We start from the raw sequence: 22,723 nt of genomic DNA, 5'->3' as shown, positions 1-22,723 counted from the left end.
AACGCTACGGTCCTTAGAATTACTTGTGTATGCATTTTCTAGTGAACGACGCGCATACAGAATATATACGTGTTGTTATGGTGTCTCAGATATGCGCAATAATTGCTTTTTAATTGACCATTGCACACGTATGAACGCTGAATCTTGAGCAACATTGTTGCGTGTTGCGGAGATGATCGGCCGTTTGGGGTATCAGCTGGTGCCGTTTAGAGATACCCCGTATCGTTAAGGGTGGACAAACAGACAATTGGACAGACAGGACAAAATTTTTGCGTCGAACGTCCCCAAGAAAGACTATCGTCTTTAAAAAGTGCTCAAGGTCACGAGGCGCGGTAGTTTCTTTGCCCTGCCACCCCTCCCTGCTTAGCTTCCAGCGCTAAATTTCGTCGGGACGAGAGGAAAGATGATGCAATTGCAGCATGCGACAAACCTTTGTAACTCCACTCGCACTGGACGAATTCTTAAAATTTTTGCGCCGTCGAATTGGTGAAGCAATAAGCTCTTCTAGTTAATTCATTCCATGGTTTCTTGAAAAAGTGTTTCAGGGCCCCTTTAACGCATTTTGTTCGACAGGTGTCACGACGAAAACGAGCTCATTCGGCGATAATAGCGCGCGCTGGTCCAATCTACTGTGTACGTGTTTGTGTTCGTGCGTGTGTATGTAACAAATCATATGAATAAGTATGCACTTAGCGTTGGTAGGGTGCACTAGGGGCCTGATTTCGCTATCGCGTCCAACTCTTAAAGGCGAGGCTTAAGGGTCCCCCAAGTTTGTTTGTTTTTTCTGACTTTGGTTATCATTCGACGCATCAGGCCACTTCCTTCATATCAGTTACAGTAGCAAGGGGCCGGTAAGAAGTTATATGTGTGACCTATTAGAATAAAAAAAATACAGCCCTGGATTTTTTTTATATGTGTATTCTGACGGCGGCCTTTTTGGTGGTGCGCGGATTTAGCCCGATGACTGGAGACAGGCAGCCCGAGCATCCCGCAGCTCTTTAATAATATAGAAAAAGGCGTTGAGAGTTGAGAAGAGCCGCGAGTCAGCGAGAACTATATACTGGAGGCGGAGCGACACTTCTTTGGCAGTCGTTATACGACTCTGGGCTCGCCTCTGCGTGCCCTGTATAGAGTTCTGCGCCCCGAGTGCTTGCGCGAAGACGACGAGAGTAAAAGAGAAGACTCGTTGAAAGGCAAACACACATAGCGCGCATACTTTCCGCCGGCGCAGTTTCGTGCAGCGTCTTGAAAAAGTGAAGACGTCCTCGTGCGTGCTTCTTTAGCGCAATTTTCTAACGTTTTGCGCTGTCACGTATGTCTTTTCTCGACTTCTCTGCTCGCTTGCCTCGATGTCATCGTTGTCAGAGCTCGATCTAAGCACTAATAGTGTATGTACAGTCGATTGGAAAATGGCCATGAATGCGACCCATGCCGAGTTGCGAGTGAAACTTTCTTATGATGATTAGAAACACAAGTGCAGGCCTATATCTATGTACGCCCCCCTTCCCGTCCTACCGCATAAAAATTACGGTGCTTGACGTTACGCAGGGGCGGCGCCTCGATGTTTTTATCGAGAGGGAAGGGGGGGGGGGGGAGTGGAAACATTTGCGCTGCGTTTTTTTTTTTAATATGAGTTATAAAGTTTGTTCTCACTTGCTTCTCGTTCCTAAGAGTGACGGGTGTGCTGTCCGCGGATGACGGCCTTGGTTTCACGTGCAAACCCGAGATACGATTATGAGTCGTGCCATGGTGGAGGGGGGATCTAGATTCATTCCGACCGCCTGGGGTTCTGGAGCACGTACTGGAGTATAAGTATACGGGTGACGTTTGCATTTACTTGCTCCGTGCATTAGCAAGTGTGCACCGGATTTTCGCATTCGAATGGTATACAGTGAGTGTAACGCGCTGCCGAAATCGTTCTTTTTTTTTTTCCCCGAAAGGGTATACGGAAGAAGATAAGGAGCGTTTTCTTTGGCTTCATGTATGGTTCAACCGAACGTAGAAACAGGCAAAAGAAGCCGCATGGAGTGCGTGTAAAGCAGACTCTGTTATCTGTTTAATCGCTAATTCCTTGGGTGTTCGATTGTCTTAGCGTGCACCCCCTTTCGACAGCGTGGTGTGTACCACTCACATGCGTCTGCCGTCCGAACAATCCCTAGTATTTCTAGGGGCGAAGCTCCTTATGGTGCGGCTTGTGCGTCCCTCGTTGTAGTGTGTAACCACCAGTGGCACATACCCGAAAGGGCGGTCCTTAGAATGTCCGCTGGATGGCGGCACTTGCATATGATGAATACATGATGAAAAGATGTGAAATGGCTGTACTTGGAGTGTTCACTAGATAGACGGACGGACAGAGGGGCGGACGCACAAACGGACAGAGGGACGGCTGCACGAACAGATGCATGGACGGATGGACAGACAGAGGAACGAACGGACAGATCGAAGAACGGTTGCATGGACGGACGCACGGACAAACACACCGGCGGTCACACTGACGGACGGACACGAACGGACGCATGGACGGACGGAACCAAGAATGAATGGACGGACGGAAGCACGGACGGACTGACGACTGCTTCGCCCCGCCAATCATCATTCACTCCGTGGACACACTGTGTTATTTTTTTTAAACACCTCGGCCTAATGATGATTATTTCGGGGTTTTACGTCCGAAGACCGCGATACATGTGATCACGAGAGACGTCGTATAGTGGAGGGCTCCGGGAAATTTGACCGTCCGGTGTTCTTCAACGTGCATTTAATTTTCGAAGTTCACGGTCTTCTAGAATATTCAACTCTATTGTAAATTCCACCGCCGTGGCCGGGATCGAACTTGTGACCTACGGGACAGCAGCCGAGCACCGTCACCACAGTACTGCACCACAGCGGCGGCTCACCTCAGCCGAAGCACACCGCGTGCACACATACGCGCATAGTCTCACTGTCATAACCTCTTGAACCTCTCCGTTCCACGGTGTCACGTATACTCTGCGCTCTGCACCCACCCCGTCGCCTTGCATCTCCCCTTATTACTCGTATCCGTGGAGGCTGCCTCTTTTCACGGCATCAGTTCGTGCTTCCGTTTCTGTCGCCCGGCGGAAACGAGCCGAAACTCGATAGTCTCATCGTGCGACCGAGCTTGGTGCCCAGCTCGGCTCATTGAGCGCCGCAGCTGGCGTCAATCGGAGCGTGCCGTAACTTAGACGCGGCCGAGAGCGCAGCAGCACGAGCGCGTCGTATACGGGTCGCCGTCTCCCTACCGAAAATGGGAAAAGGAAGGACGGCTCTGGCGGCGGCAGTGGTGTTGACTCTCCGCTTGTGTTGCGTTTATTTGAATGTACGCGGAGAGGACGACCGTGATTCTGTGACGCTGCTGTCATACGTAGCGCCGCCTCGTTCCTCCTGCGTATAGTTGTGATTGCGCGGAAGCCTTCTTTCCTTCGACTGGAGTGGATGCGCGCAAATTAGGCGTGCACCCGCGAGATGTGCCTCGATCTCTGCACCGTTGTTTCTTGTTCGTTAAGGAAAGGTGGCAGCATCTTCTACAGTACTTAACTCTTTCGTTACCGCGCGACAATGGTTATTTTCCGTATGTCTCTGGAAGATAGCTTTTGCCAGTTTGAAAAGTACTCGAGCACACATTGCAGCATGCGAAATTTTGTAGGATCAAATGCTCCTTCTAAAAATATATATACGCTGGAGAGAGAGAGAGAGAGAGAGAGATAAACTGTATTAATTTCTGGAATTGCTGGGCTGGGCTCCCACCTATTGGAGCTAACGGAGAAACCGTGTCTCCCGGCAGCTTCCTGTTGTAGAGCAAGAAAAATATTTACGGATGAATAATGATGTGAAAAGTGTGCAATTTTTGGTTGCGAGCAAAGAGTGAAATACAAAAAACACCATATATGCAAAAATATTCAGTGCAAAGAAAATTCAAAATATACATTTTCTAGGTAAATGACCCCGGAAAGAGTACAATAAATATTGAATGTTGTAGAATTTTTTTGTTTCTATTCACATATACGAAGACAATCGGAACCGAGGTGCTGCTTCGTTGCTCATGCAATGCGGTGAAGCATTGCTGAGTTTTTTTCCTGGGGCATGAGCGAACTCGTACACGTTTCTCGGTAAATTTTTGTTCTGTTGCGATAAGAGATTGCAGGTCTTCCAATATAGGAGGATGCCCGCAATGTGGATAACCTCTCTATAAACCACATGTCCAGTGAACTTGGCTATTTCCTCTACCGTAACCTCACTCCGCATAGGTTGACTTTCCAATATATGCATCCAATCATATTTCTTTGCACTTTTGCACAGCGTATTCAAAAAAAAAAAGAACAATACTGCGCTTAGTTCTAGAACGTTTTGCGCTGCTCAGTAGTCAAGGCCAAGGTGTGCTTCGATGGCCTTCTTGTCGGTTGGAGAAGCTCTGCAGCCGGCGCCAGCACACCATCTGGACCACGCACGTAACCAGATTAGCTATAACACTGTGCCTAAAGGTCCGCAGCTACGCACCTGCGGCGGAGGAGACAACTTCAGGCCGTTACCCATGAATGGCTGCGGATCTCTCAGCCTGACGTGAAGCATCGTCGCCATAAAAAGTAGAGCTGAGACCGTCATTGAGTGCCGTCATTCTCGAGCTTAGAGCTCGAGAATGAGGGCACTCAATTTAGTCACTCAATCTAGGTGTGGCTGCACAATAGTTTCTTGCGGTGCGCGCCTCTCGCGGCGCAGGTGTGCACTATGCGCGCGTGATGCTGCCGCCATATAGGAGGGCGACACTTAATGTGGCCCTGCGTCTGATATAACAATACAAGCGAAGCCAAAGCTGGTGGAAACTGACTTAGAAGGCCGCCTCCACACTTTATACATCCGGTGGACCCCCTGAACAAAGTTTCCCCGACTCCTATAGCAACAGCTCACTATTCAATAGCCACGGCAAAAGTTTCTGGCAATTGTTACTGATCAGCACTGTCAGATTGCGAAGGTGATACCTTCATGAGTTTGATATTTTCATTGCGAAGCTTCTTTTCATTACAGAACTTTGATGTTACTGCGGCATAATCACGAGGGGCACGCACTTCTGTGAAGTTCGCCAGCCAAGTGCATTTTCCCAACAACACACGCACATTTCTTCGCGCCAAGGTCTGTCACAAATCACTATGTTGTCAAAATGGGCAATCAAATTTATTCTAAAGGTTTAGGGGCCGGACTAACAAGAATGTGCTGCGTTTGCACGAGAAACAAATTCAGCGTGCCAAAATCGATGATACAAAGCGTCGATCACTGGTGATCGATTTGAATAGGCGTGGCACGGCCGTGCGCGCGGTAACGAAAGAGTTAAAAGCATAGAGTTTCCTATAAATGCACTATAGAGGCAACTCTGGCGTTATTGTCTGTGGAAGCTGCAACGCACAACGCTTCGGTGGGCATGGGAGCCCCGCCGTGGTGGTCTAGTGGCTAAGGTACTCGGCTTCTGACCCGCAAGTCGCGGGTTCGAATCCTGGCTGCGGCGGCTGCATTTCCGATGGAGGCAGAAATGCCGTAGGCCCGTGTGCTCAGATTTGGGCGCACGTTAAAGAACCCCAGGTGGTCGAAATTTCCGGAGCCCTCCACTACGGCGTCTCTCATAATCATATAGTGGTTTTGAGACGTTAAACTCTACATATCATCATCATCATCGGTGGGCATGGGAAGGATCTTGTCTAATCTTCATACTTCCGGCTCCGGTATATATATGCTTCGCGTGGCTTGGAGCTGCTTTGTCACAAAACGCGATCAGAAAGTGTTCCGCGAGTGGCACTTCGCCGCCTTAACCTTTTAGGCTCACCGATTCAAATCTTGCCATGAAGTCGAAAAGGGTTCGAAACACGGCAACAAACGGAGATACAAGTGCGATTAGAGGCCCGCAAGATACGAAGACTATAAGCAAATCCGTGTACTGTACCCATCGTTCTCGTGCACGGTCGCTGAACGATCGCAGTGCCCCTCTAGTTAATTTTAGGAAACTTTATGCTTAAGGGGACTGTTAGCTGGCCAGGACGTGTGATATTAGATATTGGTGAAAATAAAAGAATAGCGTGAAGCTACATTTGTGCCAAGGAACATGACGAGTCGCGGCGCATGCTCGCGGAGTGCACACAAGCGCAGCAAACCGCGGCGCACGACGTGACACAAACCGCCGTCATTCTCGCCTTTTACTCTTTGCAGCGTGTCGTGTGTAAAACGTCACAGTCGCCGCATGTTGAAAATTCTTATTATAAGTGTTTCAGAACGTTTTCCGAGTTGTCACTCCGTGATTAGACACTCCGATAGGTAATCTTTCTGTTGCACAAAAAAAATTAAAAAACAGGTACCATTATACAATTATTTGTTGGTTTCTTTACAGGAGTACGGATGGGCTTCTCATGAAAGGGAGTAATTAAGGGAACTATGAACAAAATAGAGGACCCTGGCAGGTGTGTACGCGCACTGCCTCATTTTCTGCATATTGAGCGTTGAATCGCCACAATCGCACTTGTTCAATGGGGGAAAAATCCGTTCCAATTCTATAGTACGCCGCGTTTATGCGAACCCAGCAAATGCGGATCGAGTCAGCTTGTACATATATAGGCAGAAATATGCCGCGTAGGAAATCACGCCGCTAAACCATGACAGTGTGCGTGCGTCGCTGATGCACGCGCGCCTGTGGCTATTGAGAGGAAGGGTACGAAAGGGCTTATCTCCTTGACGTTCGACGTGTGGGCATTCAAGGCTCTCGGGCTGTCATCTTCCCTGTTATCTCAAGGTGCAGTCGTTGTCTCACCGAAAGTTCAAGACGCTTGTGCATTCGTTTAGCTCATAATCAGTACACTCGAGGCCGGCCGAACAGGTAATTTGGTCACATGTGCATGTCGAGCTGCTGGCGCATCTTCAAGTGTTCTTATCCATCGCGTACCTCACGCAGAGGTTTCTCCTTGTTACTCGTGGGGAGAGCAGCGCTGCAAAATTACGGCAACAATATCTATAAATCATATAGAAATAGTCCGTTTTGCGCCGCTTCTGCGGATCTTCATGCCATGTATACAATTCTCGTTAGATGCACCGTACGCGATAGTTCAGATCTTTTTTTCAAACAGTTTGTGTTTCGGGCTATTCAACACACGTCTATACAAGCAAACTGCAGCATACACCAAGCCAAATTAGATAGGGTGGGAACATAGGTGGGAAAAAAAAATATCGATGGCCTCTTGGATTTCTATGCGCGCTTGTGTACTTCGTCGGCAATAATGTCGACATTTAGTCACTCGTAGCTGTGTTCCTGGTTGTTTGCACGCCAAACTGCCAGTTGAGTACGTTTGAGTATTACGCATGGTGACCGATTTTGCGAAGCCGGTGAATACAACGCAAAACGAGCGGGTGTCCACGATTTAATGGTCGCGCAGATATATGTTCGCTTTGTACACGCTTGAAACTTACAGCGAGCCATGTTTTCGAGTGGTATTCGCGTATAGTATACGTTTAGCTTAATTGTTATTTATCGTTCTCCTTGTTATCTTTTCCCACTTCTCGTGGCTACAGAAGTGCCAACTATTATCCGTACAGAAATACCCAACAAAACGGTCGGGATACACCTTCCGTCGTATATAGCTGGGTTGGTAGAGTATGGGACCCGAAATTCGGAAATTTCGAATTCCGATCCCACCGATGGAACGCGGCTTTTTTTGTCAGCTTTAACTCACTTTAATTTATGACATACTTTTTTTAAACTACGGCTGAAAACCAGCAAATAGTGTTTCATACACGCTTTCCATAGCTTGTCTGTTCGATTCACTTGGCTTTGTCTAACAGAGGAACGAGCACCTCGAATAAATTCCACTTCTCATCCCTGTGCGTCAGAACTGATCCGTACATTTTATTCCATGCATGCCCTGCGGCAAATCACCCTCTATACAGTATAACCTCGTGGTAAATGTAACGCCATCTTTCGGCCAGACCGTCGTGCTTTTCTGGTTGTTACACGCGTGTAAGAGATACGACCGGAAAGAGGACATGGGTGCTCGCCGGCCGAGACGCCCGCAGTTCCTGCCTCGTGCTGGGATCGCGGGTTCCCTGGCGCGGCAATTAGTCGCGGTTCGCTGTTGTTTATAAAAAGACAGCGGTGCGGACCGCGCGAAAGAGTCCTGGGGGTCTTCGCGCTGCGCACCTTTCCTACACCCGTGGCTCCCCGAGAAACCGCAGGGAACTCGCGCATGCAGCGGCAGAATCGTGCGCATGCCGTGTTCACGTCGGTTAGCACGAACGTGAACTATACTCGTTCGTGGTGCCGCGTTAGATTAAAGCATATGCCTTAGAGTTCACGGGCAACGAACCATGTGCAAAAAGCAGCGGTCGATGTGCATGGCTGCAGTAGTGATGTCGCACTTGTCAGCCGCTTTTGAAAATCTATCGTTGTTTAGTAATTTAACATGCCACTTCTTTTTTTCGTCGCGTCCGCTGCGTTTCCAACCCTTTATACAAGATAGCAGCGAGATCGCTGTAACATGGAACGAGGATGAATGTGTAGAAAGTGTGGTAACTAAGAAGATATAGTGATGTTGTCGAGATGAAATTGACAGTATACGAATATCACGTGAGAATATAAGTTTTGCGACGTTTTCACACCATGAAGTTTACAGTTTTATACGCACTATCGCTGTGCTAGTGCCAGTTGACTAAGTTGAAGAATGATTTGTAGGATGAATTATATAATATCCCCGAACTTCATTACGCTTCCAAAGAAGATTATCGCGGCAAATGTGGTGACCACTGAACAGTTCTAATTGCTTAGAAAGCGGAAACATTTTTCAAACAAGCACATCAGATTTCGCAGCTTCCGAGCTTGAAAAAAGGCTGCCTAAAACCGCGACGTTGCGGTACATCGAGGGGCTTTATATACTCCACGTGGTGGCTGTGTCAAGAGCTCCGGCCGCGCTGCGCGGTTCCCGCCGAGTCTTTCACGCTTTCATTGCGTCTTCCGCCGCTCGCTTGTTGCGATTTCACGCCTACCCTCTCGTCCACACACACCCCCTGCCTCTGTTGTAAAAGCTGAGAAGGAAGTTTAGGGCGAGGCGTCTTTAATCCGTGCCATATATACCCTGGCTTCTTGTTGCGAGACGCGCGCCGACTTCGTCTTGTTTCCCGACGCGACTTCGTTTTGCTGGCATGTGTGTGCTCTTCGAGTGCGAAGCGATTGCCGGCTGGGGTCCTTCACGGTGCGCCTTGCTGCTCGTGACAGTGACTCTGCACTTTTTTTGACCGCGAGGATCAGTTTCTCCACCCGGCGCATGTTGGCATTCCCGCAGTCTGTTAAGCAGTCCGATGTTTGGATAAGCGGGCTACTGTCTTTGCGCTTTCTTGAAATGCTTCGTCGCCAGCGCTGCCACTTTCAGAGAGTAGGCCGCGAAAACTTGCAGCTTGCTTAGGCGAGTGTCACCCATGGAAACAGAAGCGCCGAGTTGGGCTTCTGCAACCATGGAATGTACTTGAGGGAAGCCCGTTTTGCTGAATGTCAGCATCACTTTGTCAGACGTGCAGGATATATGGAGGCCGAATGCGTGGCTTAGAAACGTTTATGATGTAATAAAGAACGCGACGTTTCGGCACGACTGCCTCATTTAACTGTAGAGTTTTTGTTATTGACGTGAAGCAGCGAGTAATCAAGAAGTACCGCTTCTAGTGCGATTTTCGAGCCGAAGCCGATATAATGCAAGGATTACTTTCGCACCATTTCATTCCTTCCTTTGATAATGTGCCGCCTCGTGATAACGTTGGCTGAGCGCCGTACGAGCCACTGATAAGTGCGAAAAGCGAGGGCATTGTAGAATCGCTGCATTGCGTAAGCTAATCGCGCACGCTGAGTGGTGTGCCAAAGATACTTCTCCGCGTGGCAGCTGAGCTTGTGAAGGAAGGCGATTTAAAATGTTGCGTGTAGATAGCTTTTTCAAACCGTGTATTCTTGTTGATTCGCTCAGTTTTGAGACGTTCGATAAAATGCGGTTACAGGTAACCCGAATCCCAAGTATGATGAAGATAGACGGGTAACATTAGAAATGCGAAGATTATTTAGTAAGAGACTTAAGCTAGCATTGCTTAAGTTCTAACCGCCAGGGTAGCTATAGTTAGTAAGTGTATAAGGTGGCACGCTATACTGAGCTCGAGGGCGCGGGTTCGATTTCCCGCCACAGCGGCCGTATTTGGATGGGGATGGAATGGGAAGAACATCCGTGTGTCTAGATTTATGTTCACTTTGAAGATACCCAGGTGGTCAAAGTTAATTCCCTTATTATACGACTTCCACATAATCAAGTCGTGGATTTGGCGCAATAGACCAGCGGTTTTTATATTATTGGCATATGTTCATTTCACAAAAAAACGTGCTTCAAAAGACAGTGTAATCCATGTTGTGGTTATATGACACGTACATTGGTCTTACAGTTGCGACGTATGCAGCTCCAGTGTGGTTTCAAATAAATCGATTTTCGAACCACATTCAAGCGCATACTGCGAGTCGTGAAGGGCGCAATGCGGCGCACAGCACTTCGTTTTTTGTTTTTTGTTTTCCTCGCCGGGCAGTGATGCAGTCTATTCGCTGTGTGCCTGCCCCCCCACGTCGCTATCGAACCTCCCTGCCCCCGTGGGTCGTGCCCGAATCCCACCGATCGCGGCCCGAATCACTGTGATTTCGCTCTGCGGCCGCCCGCGTCGTCAGTGACCGGGCCCGGCCACCCCTCCCACCTCGTGCTCTGTCCCTCCTCGGCGTTTACCGCTGTGTCCATTGTCAAGAACGAGCATATGGAAAAGCTGCTCTGTATCTGCTTTTTTTTCCTGCAGTGGTTGGAACCTGTTCATTTGTTTGATGTGCTGTCCATTGTTATAGCTTCCTAGCTCCGCGGCTATAGTGTTGGGTATGGCGTCGCCTTAACTCGTTTTCGGTATACTGAAAACGAGTACACTGAAACAGTGCAAGTGTCGACGCGAGGGTGATGAGAAGGAGGATACTTCGTTTCTCGCTAAATGCGCTGCTGTTCACCGTGCATCACCTGCTCGCCGGAATTTTCGTGTTTGGTCGAACAGTTCCACAATGGTTCTCGCGCTGCTAATAGCGGCGGCGTATAAGTTGAAATAAAATGCAAATATAACGAGCAAGGGAGTTTTAATAGCGACGCCAGGTAGTAGGCAGGCAGCCGGTACGGTCACAAATGTTGTTGTTGTTCTTGTTCTCCTATTGTAAGTGGCGCATACCCACTGTGGGGGATTGGCCAAGAATCGAGTGGTTTCAAAATTTACTGTTCATATTTTGAATGATGGAGGCTTACAGAAAAATTACCAATAGGCTAGGAAAGTGTGTTGCTTAATATAATGCATGTAAATATTTACATAAACGAATTTATTCTTAGAATAGAGCAATAATATGATTTTATACGTATATAATTATGTGGACCTGTTAGGATAATGAAACTGGTAAATTAGTCAACCTATTAGTTTCATCAATATAGTCCCGGACGGCCGCGCACACTGTCGCATTAGAGAAACCAGAAATGGAAGCTCCAAAAGACAAAATGACAGGCAGAGATAAGTCCATACCAATACCACGTAAAGGTATTTCTAATAGGGTTTTTCGTAATGTGTTAAACCGCCTGCAGGTCAAAAAGAAATGGTCTATTGTTTCCAGTTCATCACAGAATGCACACAGTGGCGAAGGTGCCTGAGCAGACCTGTGTTTATAGTAATTTAGATTTGGTACTCGGCAACGCAGCCTTGTGATAGCTACTTCTTGTTTTCGAGTGCGGCAAAAGTCTCTTCGCCAGGGATATAATAAATGGCGATATTCTGTAGAGTTTGTTAGTGCTGAACCTTTAAAGACTTGCATAAGCGTACGTCTGCGGAATCGAGCAGCAGTCACATAAGCGGATGATGGACAGAGTGGTAGAATTGGTTCGCTGATTGACGACTTGGCTAAGGAATCGGCTATTTCATTTAGAAACAAACCTTTATGTCCAGGCACCCAAACTAATCGTACTTTTCTCAAATGCGCAGGTACTAGAGCACGGAACGCCTTTGTTACTTGATTATCAGCACCAACAGAAAGTGCCGCGCAGAGAGATAGGGAATCTGTTATTATGACAGCTGATGTAATTGCTGTATCTAACTTGCGTAAGGCGAGCACCACTGCCAGAAACTCAGCCACAAAAACGGGTATGAAATCGGGTAGTCGAAGGGAATAAATCCAATTTATAATTGGGCTGAAAATACCAACCCCCGACTTTTCGTCGTATTGCGATGCGTCTGTAGCAATAATAACGTTCGTTGTAATACGGCGCAGGTGATCTTGTAGTAAACCATCCAAAATATTATGGGGAAGTAATTTGGCATTATTAGGAAAAATGTCGTCGAATTGAATTTCCACCGGGGCTAAATTATCTCGACTCGGCATGATGTCGATTATACGTACGTTTAGAGGCTCCAGTAAATTTTGCACAAATATAATTTGTGGCGTGTGAAATCGCGGCCATCTAGCAGAAAAAAATGATTCCGGGGTGGAAATAAAGGCTGTTTCTGAATGTCGTAATGGTGATTCATAAATTCTTAAGAATGTCTGAACAGTCAGAAGGCGAATTCTACAAGAAAGCGGAGGGACCCTCGATTCGAGATACAACACATTGTTGGCAACTGTTTTGGGAAGGCCAAGGCATAAGCGCAAAGCTTCTTTTTCCAGAAGAATTAGAGGCCGCAACTTGTAAGCTGGAACTCCAGAGAAAAGTACACATCCAAATTCCAAAATGGGACGAACGTACATGCGATATATCATTAACAATGTGTCTCTTCTGATACCTATGCGGTATTTGCTTAGCCTACGTAATATGCCAATGGCCCGCACTCCTTTTCCGGCGATATATTCGATACGAGGTCGTCAGTTAAGCGACGTGTGATAAATTACTCCAAGTTATTTAACAGATTCCAGCTGTGTTATGTCCTCATGGTGGTAAGACAGAGAGATGTTCACAGGGTATTGCAGCGGGAAAACAAAAAGGGCACATTTACTCGGATTAAGTAAAAAGCTGTTGCTTGAGCTTGAGCAGTGCAGCGTCTACAGCACGTGCACACGCTCGCGCTTCGCACTTGGAGATGGTCCCACTAGTCAGTGCCTTGCGAATTCCCCACTACGAACACAACACTTGTCTCATCTTCGAAATTAATTTGAAACACAATGAATCAGGACTGTAAAATAATGTTAACTACCGCGTGATATAATTTGAATTGGCAATAGTATTGCTTGCGCATTTAAGCCATGTACGTATCATCTGTCATGTTACAAAGATTATTGTCATTTTACAAAGTCACTTACAAAGATTATTGGCGATATTAAGCCTCGGAGCTCAGCTCTAGATGTACGGCATCTCCATTGAAAGCTTATGTGGTTCGTGCTGCTGTCTCGTTTTAGCGCAGCAGCAACAACCTCAGATGCGTTTCTTCGACTCCGTGAGTCAGGTAACAGATTGTCAGTGCTTACGAAGAATGTGAGAACTCGATCATGCACTTCACCGTCGAAGATGTATCGAAGATGTATCAGTTTTTCGGACTGGTGTGCATCTGTGAATGATTATTTCCCATTCGCGCCTGTCCGCATTCAATGAACGAGATGAAGCTATAGATGAAGCCTGGAGCTATTGTCCTCCTCCCGTTTCGCACTGTCTGAAGGAAGCCTCTTAACAGGTTCGAAAATGAAGAAAAAGAAAAAAAAAGGTATTTTATTAACGACTCGGCAAACATGTATGGTCAGAGCGCAGCACGGTGGCGGATTAGAGCTCTTCCGGGTACGTTGCACGGAAGAGGTATAGATAACCGCATAGTTCGCCGCCTCTCAGGAAGCGCGCTGCCTCTGCATGCGGCATCCAGCAGCGCCGCACGACGCGTGATCGAGATCCACGAAGCACACCTTCGCTATCGGCTGCTGCAGTCTGGGCTGCTCTTCGCAGCCATGCCGCCGCTGTAGCTTCGAGATCTCCGAGACGCGTCCGCCGCGGTCGACGGAAGAGGCCGGTGCATGCGCTGCAATGAAGGGGTGTGTGATGGGCGGTCTTGGAGAGGCTTTCACGACCTTCCTTCGTGCTCCTTGTCTGTCACGGCGTAAACAGGGGGGCTCCCATCGACGACAGCAGAGCGGAGGGGGGTGCACCCAAGAGAGAGAACGCGGCAGGGCGGCAGGCCTCCCCGGTCGAAGATGAGAGCGTGATGATCGCTCCGCGCTGTGTTTACACAACGCGTCACGCCGTGGCCTGGCCTCGCGCCGATAGTGCCGGAGACCCCCGTCAGGCGACAGCTGCGGCGCCGGTGGATCACGGCAGCCTTCCTCCGCCATGCGTCGGCCTTTTGTGTGCGCAGTATTACCGCATTTGCACGAAGCTAAGCGAATATGCCGCCCCCTCCCTTACATTGGTTTCACGGGATATCAGAGTGCGCAAAACCGGTTCCACCCATTCGAACCCAGGCCGTGAAAAAAATCAGATTGGAAGCTGTACGAAATTATTTCACATATATGTCGGCCAAATGACGGGTGTCGCGTGTCGCGCTTGATGTAATCGGCGGTTTGATCCGTGCCTCTATGGCCGCTTAAGTGTAGCAGCGTTGGCGCTTTGGTGAAACATTGAATGGACGACATGCGCAGTAGAAAGAGACAGCCCTGTGTGTGTTGTTACCCAGCGACAAATGCGCCGCCGCGGTGGTCTAGTGGCTAAGGTACTCGGCTGCTGGCCCGCAGGTCGCGGGATCGAATCCCGGCTGCATTTCCGATGGAGGCGGGAATGTTGTAGGCCCGTGTGCTCAGATTTGGGTGCACGTTAAAGAACCCCAGGTAGTCAAAGTTTCCGTAGCCCTCCACTACGGCGTCTATCATAATCATATGATGATTTTGGGACGTTAAACCCCACATATCAATCAATCAATCAAAACCCAGCGACAAATTGTATATCATGTTTGTCACTTACCGTTTGGCGATGCCACTGTTTTGTGGGGACAGCCGCTGGGCGCTTCAATCCTGAGTGGCGGTTGCGTTCTATCACAAAAATTTTTTTTTCTTCAGAATGTTGGCACACGTGATGATTACGATGATTACTGGGTTTTTAGTTGAATTCTGTTTTCTTTGGTTTGTCATTCCTCATATTTGTCAGATACTGCTCAAGTATATATAGCGCGGTTCCAGCAAATCAATCTTGTTGTAAGTCAGTGCCGCTGTCTGTCTCCTTCTTTTCTTGTCCCTCGTTATTGGCGCTGTTTTTATGTGAATGATGCCGTACCAACTCGCCCAAGTAACCACGTTAGCTGAAAAGTACGGTACACAGTACAGAAGCGGACGTTACCTTTACGGTTTATCAGCAGTCTCATTTCGCGGTGCGTTAATTCGTCTTTGCCATCCACATGTGTTCGCTTTTCTAAGGTCTTTGTTTGTCATCGTGTGAAGTGCTCACCGAGCGACGGTTTCGCCCAGTGTTCGCTGTTGGCAATATTCGATGTACGAACTTCGCCGTGGCCGGTGTTTGTTATTCGGCTGTCGCTGCGGATCTCTGTCGCCTTTGCAAGACCCTGGTCCTGCGTGTAATGGCAAGAACGAGTGCTTATTTGCCAACACTTTTGTTTTATCCGAACTCTTTCGCTTATCGTTATTGGTTCTGACGAATTGCCGCATCATCATTATCGTCACGATCGATCACTGGGCGAGTTGAATAGTAAGGAAACAGGACGAAAAGGCAAGCAATAAAAACAGTGTCGCGGTTGGACCTTGCTGTCATTTACAGCAGCTGCTCTTAATTAGGAGGAAGGCTGCAAAGGGTTTTGCGGTTGGTGATAGCCTTGCGAAATGTGCTGCTGTTGAGGACGAAAGGCAGATGTTGAAAGGGCGTGCATGAGTTGAAACGGATGTATACAGCTATTAATAATAAATGGTTCGCTATCGCGTCCAAAAACTACTATATGGTTATGACGCCCGCGGTAATGGAGGGCTCCGGAAATTTACAGCAGCTGGGGGGCTCTTTAACGTGCACCTAAATCCAAGTACACAAGCCTTTAACATTATGCCTCTGTCGAAATGCGACCGTCGTTGCTGGGATTCGATCGCGTGGCCTTCGGCGTATAGTCGAGCACCATAATCACTGTAGACCACCAAAGCGGGTTAGGAGCCATTCGCATGTCTCGTGCGTTAAATAGATAGAGGCTTGCACTAGCTAAACAAGAATACTAAGCTACGCCGCATTAATAAATACTTGATGGCTCTAGACTTAGGAAGGATCGAAGCATGGTAAGCCAATGCAAAGACGAGAAAATGGTGGTGAGGTATCGTTGAAGTTTTCGTATACCAGTAAATCGTAACGTACAGTTCTAGGCCACAGTATATAGAAATACATCAATGTGCTCTAGTATCTCAACGAATTCTTGGAACTTGTCTTCTTTGTCAAGAGGTATAATAGGGGTATAGTATACCTTGCGATCTGTGGTGTCACATTTAACAACGCCGAGATTCCGGCATGATGACTGCATTCATGTTTATTTTATGTTACATAAGCAGTACAACTGTACGGCACATATTCCTGTGATTTACAGAGTATGATTACTGAATTGGTAATTAAGATGAGCATCGTCTAATTAATACGAGCACTAGGGTTCTCTTTGTATGTTCCTGTATTTGCCTGCTGAAGTGTATCTGACGTTTTATTCGCGTGGTATTCGCTAACCAATATGTGCATGACGTCTGCTCACTAAGTTGCGTTGTATAGCTTCAGCTGTTAAGCTTGCGTTATCTCTGAACGATCTTACAGGACGCCCCATCGGCATTTCATGACGTGGGCGTTACTTTCAATTTAGCAAGGCGTATGTTGCTGCCATAGTTTGGTGTGACACATTCAGGTTTGCGTGCAGAGTTACATGTAACGTGACGGGACAGGAGGGAAATGCGCACACAAGTTCTTTCAATGTCGCCTCTTGTGGGCAATCTGTGCAGTAATGAAGTCGTTCTTGAGTCGCACTTTGAACATTTAGTGTTTCCCATCAGGTGAGCGACGCTTTTGTCTTTGTCACGTCTGTCGTCCAAAGAGATTGCGTATAGCATCGCAGTGTGAAACTGTCTCCATGCTACACGTCTCATGTCCGTGCCTCTTCTTTGCGCAGCCTCCATAATGTTCGCGTTCGACAGCCAGAAGACGGTGAAGCGAGTCGTCAAGGCGCTGCCGTGCGTCGGAGTGGGCATCAAGTACGGCATCCCGCAGACCAGGTATGGGCCCGGATCTTTGCTGCATTTGATATATACCTATAGCCGTGAAATTACTCCAGCTACCATACCGAAGAATTTTATTGCATTAGTCTGCTACACCTCATCAGAATAATTCCTGAAGGCAACAATACGGAGGTACTACATACTTATAAAAAATAACTGTTGTAAGGATGCGCGTTCTCACGCCGTGCTGCTTTGCAAGATTCTTGAAATCGCAGATGGTTTTATGTTCGAGGAGTTAAATAGCTTTCTTGAGAGCTGTCGTCCAGATGAGAACAGAGTGCACTTCGAAGTAAAGAAAATACTGTGTCTAAGAAGAAACGTGGTATCTTTTCTGGATAATAGAAGGAAGTGATAAAAATAAAAAATAGCTGGACTCATGGAAGAATGTGTGTGTGTGTGTTCCAATACGTAGCTGTATTGGAACAAATGGTAAAAAGTAAGATGTGATGCCACGAGGCTTCTTCTTCTTGTCGCGATACATGCCCCACCGTTTCGCAGAGTGTCTTTTGGTACCGTCATTAGATGTGCATGTCACGTGTTGTGTCGTGGATTACACAGCCAGTTGTCACCGTTCCGCGCGCAGGCGTGCCTCGCTGATGTCTCCGCGGCAGATCTTCCAGCAGTCCAACATGACCCAGAAGTGGCAGAGGCGGGAGATTAGCAACTTCGAGTACCTCATGTTCCTCAACACCATCGCCGGTACGTTGATATTGATCTATACCTTCATGCCGCTGCTGCTCGACTAAAATGTGTGTACAGTGCATTTGTGCATGCATGCATTGTTTTTCGACTCGACGCACGCGCAGGACGTACCTACAACGATCTGAACCAGTATCCGGTGTTTCCGTGGGTGCTCACCAACTACGAGTCTCCAGAGCTGGACCTCAGCCTCCCCAGCAACTACAGGGATCTGTCCAAGGTGAGAGCATATATACTGCGCATGTGTATATATATATATATATATATATATATATATATATATATATATATATATATATATATATATATATATATATATATATATATATATATATATTACCCGCGCATATTCTGCAGCGTCCCGCCCGGCAATGGGCTTTATCTATATACGTTTTCGCATATGGTGTTTATTGGGTAATGCCGCGATACCGATATTGCCGTGTAATGTAAAGTTGGACTAGTTGGAATATTTTTATGGTTGATACTGTGCGGAAAGACGAAAGAAGCATAGAACCAGAGAGCACTCGTCCTTTGCTTTTTCGTTCTTCGTTTTTCAGCTCTGCATGAATCATGTTTCATGGCGCCGACTTGTACCCAGTCAGGACTGTGTATGTAGTATAACATTTTTTTTTTACTTTATTGTGTGGTATGCTGTCACTTACGTCTATCGTTTTTAGACATGTAACAACTTTATGCGTCTTTATGAATTTGATTGGAAATACAAGCGTATAATGAACACCGCAAGTGCTCAAATACGTATAGATACTCGGCTTTATGCGAAAAGGCGGCCGACAAAGCTCACCAGAGGCATTTCTACTGAGCACTTGTATACTTTGAGAACAAATTCTTCCCCTATGCGTAAATGTCCCTAAATGTTTAACTCGGCTGGGTTTCGTGATTAGTGGTGGGGAAGGGGGGGACGTAAACGCGTGCGTCGCGCCAGTTTCAATAAGGCTTTGTGTGTAGCAAAAAGCAGAACGTAGCCCCGCCGAGGTGGTCTAGTGGCTAAGACCGGCAGGTCGCGGGGTCGAATCCCGGCTGTGGCGGCTGCATTTCCGATGGAGGCGGAATGTGTGTAGCTCGTGTACTCAGATTTGGGTGCACGTTAAAGAACCCCAGGTGGTCGAAATTTCCGGAGCCCTCCACTACGGCGTCTCTCATAATCATATGGTGGTTTTGGGACGTTAAACCCCACATATCAATCAATCAATCAAATAGCAGAACGTAGTAGGCCTTTCCGGTTCGGATAAGGGAAGACCCGGTATAAGCGAACTGACTGTCCACGCGCAGCCCATCGGCGCCCTGAACCCGAGCCGGCGGGCGTTCTTCGAGGAGCGCTACGAGACGTGGGAGCACGAGGTGATCCCGCCCTTCCACTACGGCACCCACTACTCGACGGCCGCGTTCACGCTCAACTGGCTGGTGCGCGTCGAACCCTTCACCACGCTCTTCCTGGCCCTGCAAGGGGGCAAGTTCGACCACGCGAACCGCATGTTCGCCTCCATCGCCCAGTCGTGGAAGAACTGCCAGCGCGACACCTCGGACGTCAAGGAGCTGATCCCCGAGTTCTTCTACCTGCCCGAGATGCTGGTCAACAAGAACGGCTACCAGTTGGGTCGCCAGGAGGACGGCACGCAAGTCGGCGACGTCGTTCTGCCCCCGTGGGCCGCCTCGCCCGAGGAGTTCGTGCGCATCAACCGCATGGTCAGTTTGCTATAGGCTGTTACAAATCAACTTTAAACTCTAGTATTGGGTGCCCATCAAGGAATAACTGCAGTGAGTGTTCCTTTTTAAAGTTGACAGTGGACTTGGAATGCTGTAATTCGCTGACAAACTTCGCTACTGTTTCGCGGGCATCTCGCGAGACAGTTGCCGACGTCAGTCCACCGATATAATAAAACAGCTGCGTAAATGTATATTTACCCCGGTAAAACGGCATGCGTGATGTGTGCAGTTTCCTGTATTGGCGGAACTGTCGCTGCCGTCTGCAAGGCTGGCCGATTATGGGCTACTGTTGCGTTTACGGACGAAATAGGGAGAGATAGAGGGAGAGACCCACGCGGCATTAATGGCCGCTTCCGTGTGTTGATTCGCCCGTGCAAGTAATTCTCGAACACTTCGCCGCAGGCCCTGGAGTCCGAGTTCGTCTCCTGCCAGTTGCACCAGTGGATCGACCTCATCTTCGGTTACAAGCAGCGGGGTGAGTCGCCCGTCCTTCTAAATCTGCTTAAATTACGAGATTTTTAAACGAATTGTTACTGTTACACGCTACGTATTCTGTTGTGTTGTCCTACGGCCTATAGCCTCTCCTGAGCTCTCCGCGAACGCCGATTTTTTTACATCCGCGATTTCGCTTGGCCCTCCACGAGACATTCTATTGGAAGAGGCGGGCTGGTTGATCGTGCAATCGGCGAGTATCCGTTGCAGGCGTCTTACAAATGGATGTTTTATCATGCTTTTGAGAACGCGCGCGCCATCTCTCGTCTCCAGACCGCACCGAGCCGGGCACTGGCATCGCCGCACCAGGCCGAGGCACTGCCTCCCTCCTCTCCTATACTACGCGGTCGCCCGAGGTGGCGGCTAATTAAAATCGTGATCGCGGGGCGTGGCTCTGTTTGCGTTGCGGCCTCCGCCACGTCGTCGACAACGTCTTGTCGTCCATGGAGGAGGCGCCCTCGACGGGGCCCGGCCGCGCGCGTAACTCGACCTGCAGCAGCATGCGCACGCGCTCGAGGCGTTCTCGCGATGGACGCGCCGGCTTGCTGCTCGAGTTTCGATTATGGGCGCTCGCCCATGAGCGCTCGCTTAATGGGGCACGTCTCCCCCGGGCCCCCACTCGCCATGCGTCGCTCGTTAATGACCTTATTCGTCTTGGGCGCCGCCGCTCATCTTACCCGCGCGCCACCCGGCTAGCTTGTCCGCATGTCGAGTATTCGCGACCGGAGCGAGCTTATAGCATCATCAGCGATCCGCTTCGCGTGCTTGCGTTTCTCTTTCCCGCCTTTTTTTTCTTACTTTATCCTAGGCAAGCGCGAGAACGAAAGCGAGGAATATAGAGTGTGGATGCCAACTCTTTTCGTGATGCAACGAAGCAGGGGCCGTCTTCCTTCGCGTACTCCGTCTCGTTGATTGTATACCGGGCAACGTATAGCTTACGTTCGTGTCATTAATTGAAGAAAACAAAAACAATTGCGCGTTTGTTTTTGCGGGCGCGCCCAGTGTAGCTCCGCCTATATATGGTGTGTTCAAAGGATTCGTTTAGTGTGGGTCGTGCGAACGCGCCCACTGGCGGACTTGCTCGAAGCTTGGGGTGTAGTGCGCGGAACATTGGAACAGATATGGCCATCGCGTGCTTGCGCCCGACGGTGCTTTTTCATTCGGAAACTATCCAATACTTATCCGGAGTTTCGAATGTCAACTGATTCGAACCGATTGCTAAAACGAGTAACAATGTGTACGAAATTTTCCCATGTCTACTCGCCCACGTGAACGAACGGGCCAGTCGCAGTTGCGTAGGCTGGTCATTTGTGTCGGTCTTAGGTCTCAGCGTAAAAACGACGTATGCACCAGGAGAAAGATGCAATGTATACAGCGCGGTGTTCATTCTGCTCATCATTGTTATCGTTACTTTGCGCTGCTAAATATTGACTATATAGCAAATAATTAAGTGCATGCTATACAGAGAATGAGTTTAGAAGAAAGCAAAGAAGGACAAGTCTGATTTTTTTTTTTCCTCGCTTGTTTTGAGCGCCGAAGTCTATAGTTGTGATGCAACCGCCCTCGTGTATTTGACAGGTATAGTTTTTTTGTGTGTGTCTCTTGCAGCCTAGCTTTCACGCGAGCGAACGATTCTGAATAGCCAAGCCGCAATATTCTGACAGACGGTGGCCGTGGACCGCATTTTGAGTTAGATGTCTTGAAAGGTGATCGTTTCTTTCTGGACGCAGCCCCTTCATCGCCGTTCCGCTTAACAGCTGTGGTTTAGCGTTACATGCTGAGCGCAATCCTGGTCGCGGGTTTAACTCCCGACCGCATTTTGATTGGCGCGAGATGCAGGAAAGCTCGTGCACACGTTGAAGAAGTCCCGGGTGATCGGAATTAAACCAGACTTCTTGCATGCACTGCGTAAAAGCTGCATAATTATCTTCAATTTCAATTCACTGTACTACTTGCGCGTAAGTTATACATATATATGTGTGTGTATACAAGATGATTAGTCGCTCTATACCATTATACCTCAATTCTCGAAAGCTATATTAGAAAGCAAAATGAATCGATCGTCCGTTAGGGCGTGACCTTGATAATCGGGCTCTATCAATTATAAGTTGCAAAGTATAGTCGCGTCATGATTTTCGCTTTCATTTGTTGCCAGTGGCTACAACTTCGTACTTGTTTACTATTTTGTGTTACGTTTGATATTTGTTTGTATTGCCTTGTTTAATGCTTGTTTGCCTTGTGTGCTTCTGTTTCATTCCCCTGTGGTGTCTTTAGGTCCCGGTAGGAGAGCGAGTAAGTTTACGCTTGCACGACGCTTTGCACTTGGGAGTGATACAGTATGCTGGTGGTGGCGGTCGCAGCTCGTGCACCTGTAAAATATGTCTGTGTGATATGCACTCGGTACTGTGCACATTACGCGAAATCTTTGTGAATGAGAGTTCTACAGGTGAGTGCGCCGTGCTAACGCTCGCGGTGTTTCACTTTTTATCGCCCGTAAAAAAATATATATATATATATATATAC

At 48.2% G+C, this 22,723-nt stretch overlaps 1 protein-coding gene across 2 annotated transcripts in view; it reads left to right on the top strand.

Annotated features, from left to right (window-relative positions):
* Window positions 1-22,723, top strand: part of rg (A kinase anchor protein rugose) — a 344,807-nt gene that overhangs the window by 301,169 nt on the left and 20,915 nt on the right. Inside the window, exons 39-44 of one of the 2 annotated variants that reach the window (XM_075878093.1) lie at window positions 17,179-17,281; window positions 17,868-17,983; window positions 18,091-18,203; window positions 19,274-19,687; window positions 20,111-20,183; window positions 22,475-22,492. In XM_075878093.1, the coding sequence (XP_075734208.1) occupies window positions 17,179-17,281; window positions 17,868-17,983; window positions 18,091-18,203; window positions 19,274-19,687; window positions 20,111-20,183; window positions 22,475-22,492 (837 nt within the window). The remainder of the gene's footprint in view (window positions 1-17,178; window positions 17,282-17,867; window positions 17,984-18,090; window positions 18,204-19,273; window positions 19,688-20,110; window positions 20,184-22,474; window positions 22,493-22,723) is intronic. The other variant, XM_075878095.1, reaches the window with a different exon arrangement.

The sequence above is a fragment of the Rhipicephalus microplus genome, chromosome 2 (genome assembly GCF_043290135.1).
Source record: "Rhipicephalus microplus isolate Deutch F79 chromosome 2, USDA_Rmic, whole genome shotgun sequence".
Classification (NCBI taxonomy): Eukaryota; Metazoa; Arthropoda; class Arachnida; order Ixodida; family Ixodidae; genus Rhipicephalus; species Rhipicephalus microplus.
Note: the sequence above shows the minus strand (reverse complement) of the source record. Positions and strands in the feature narration are given on the sequence as shown.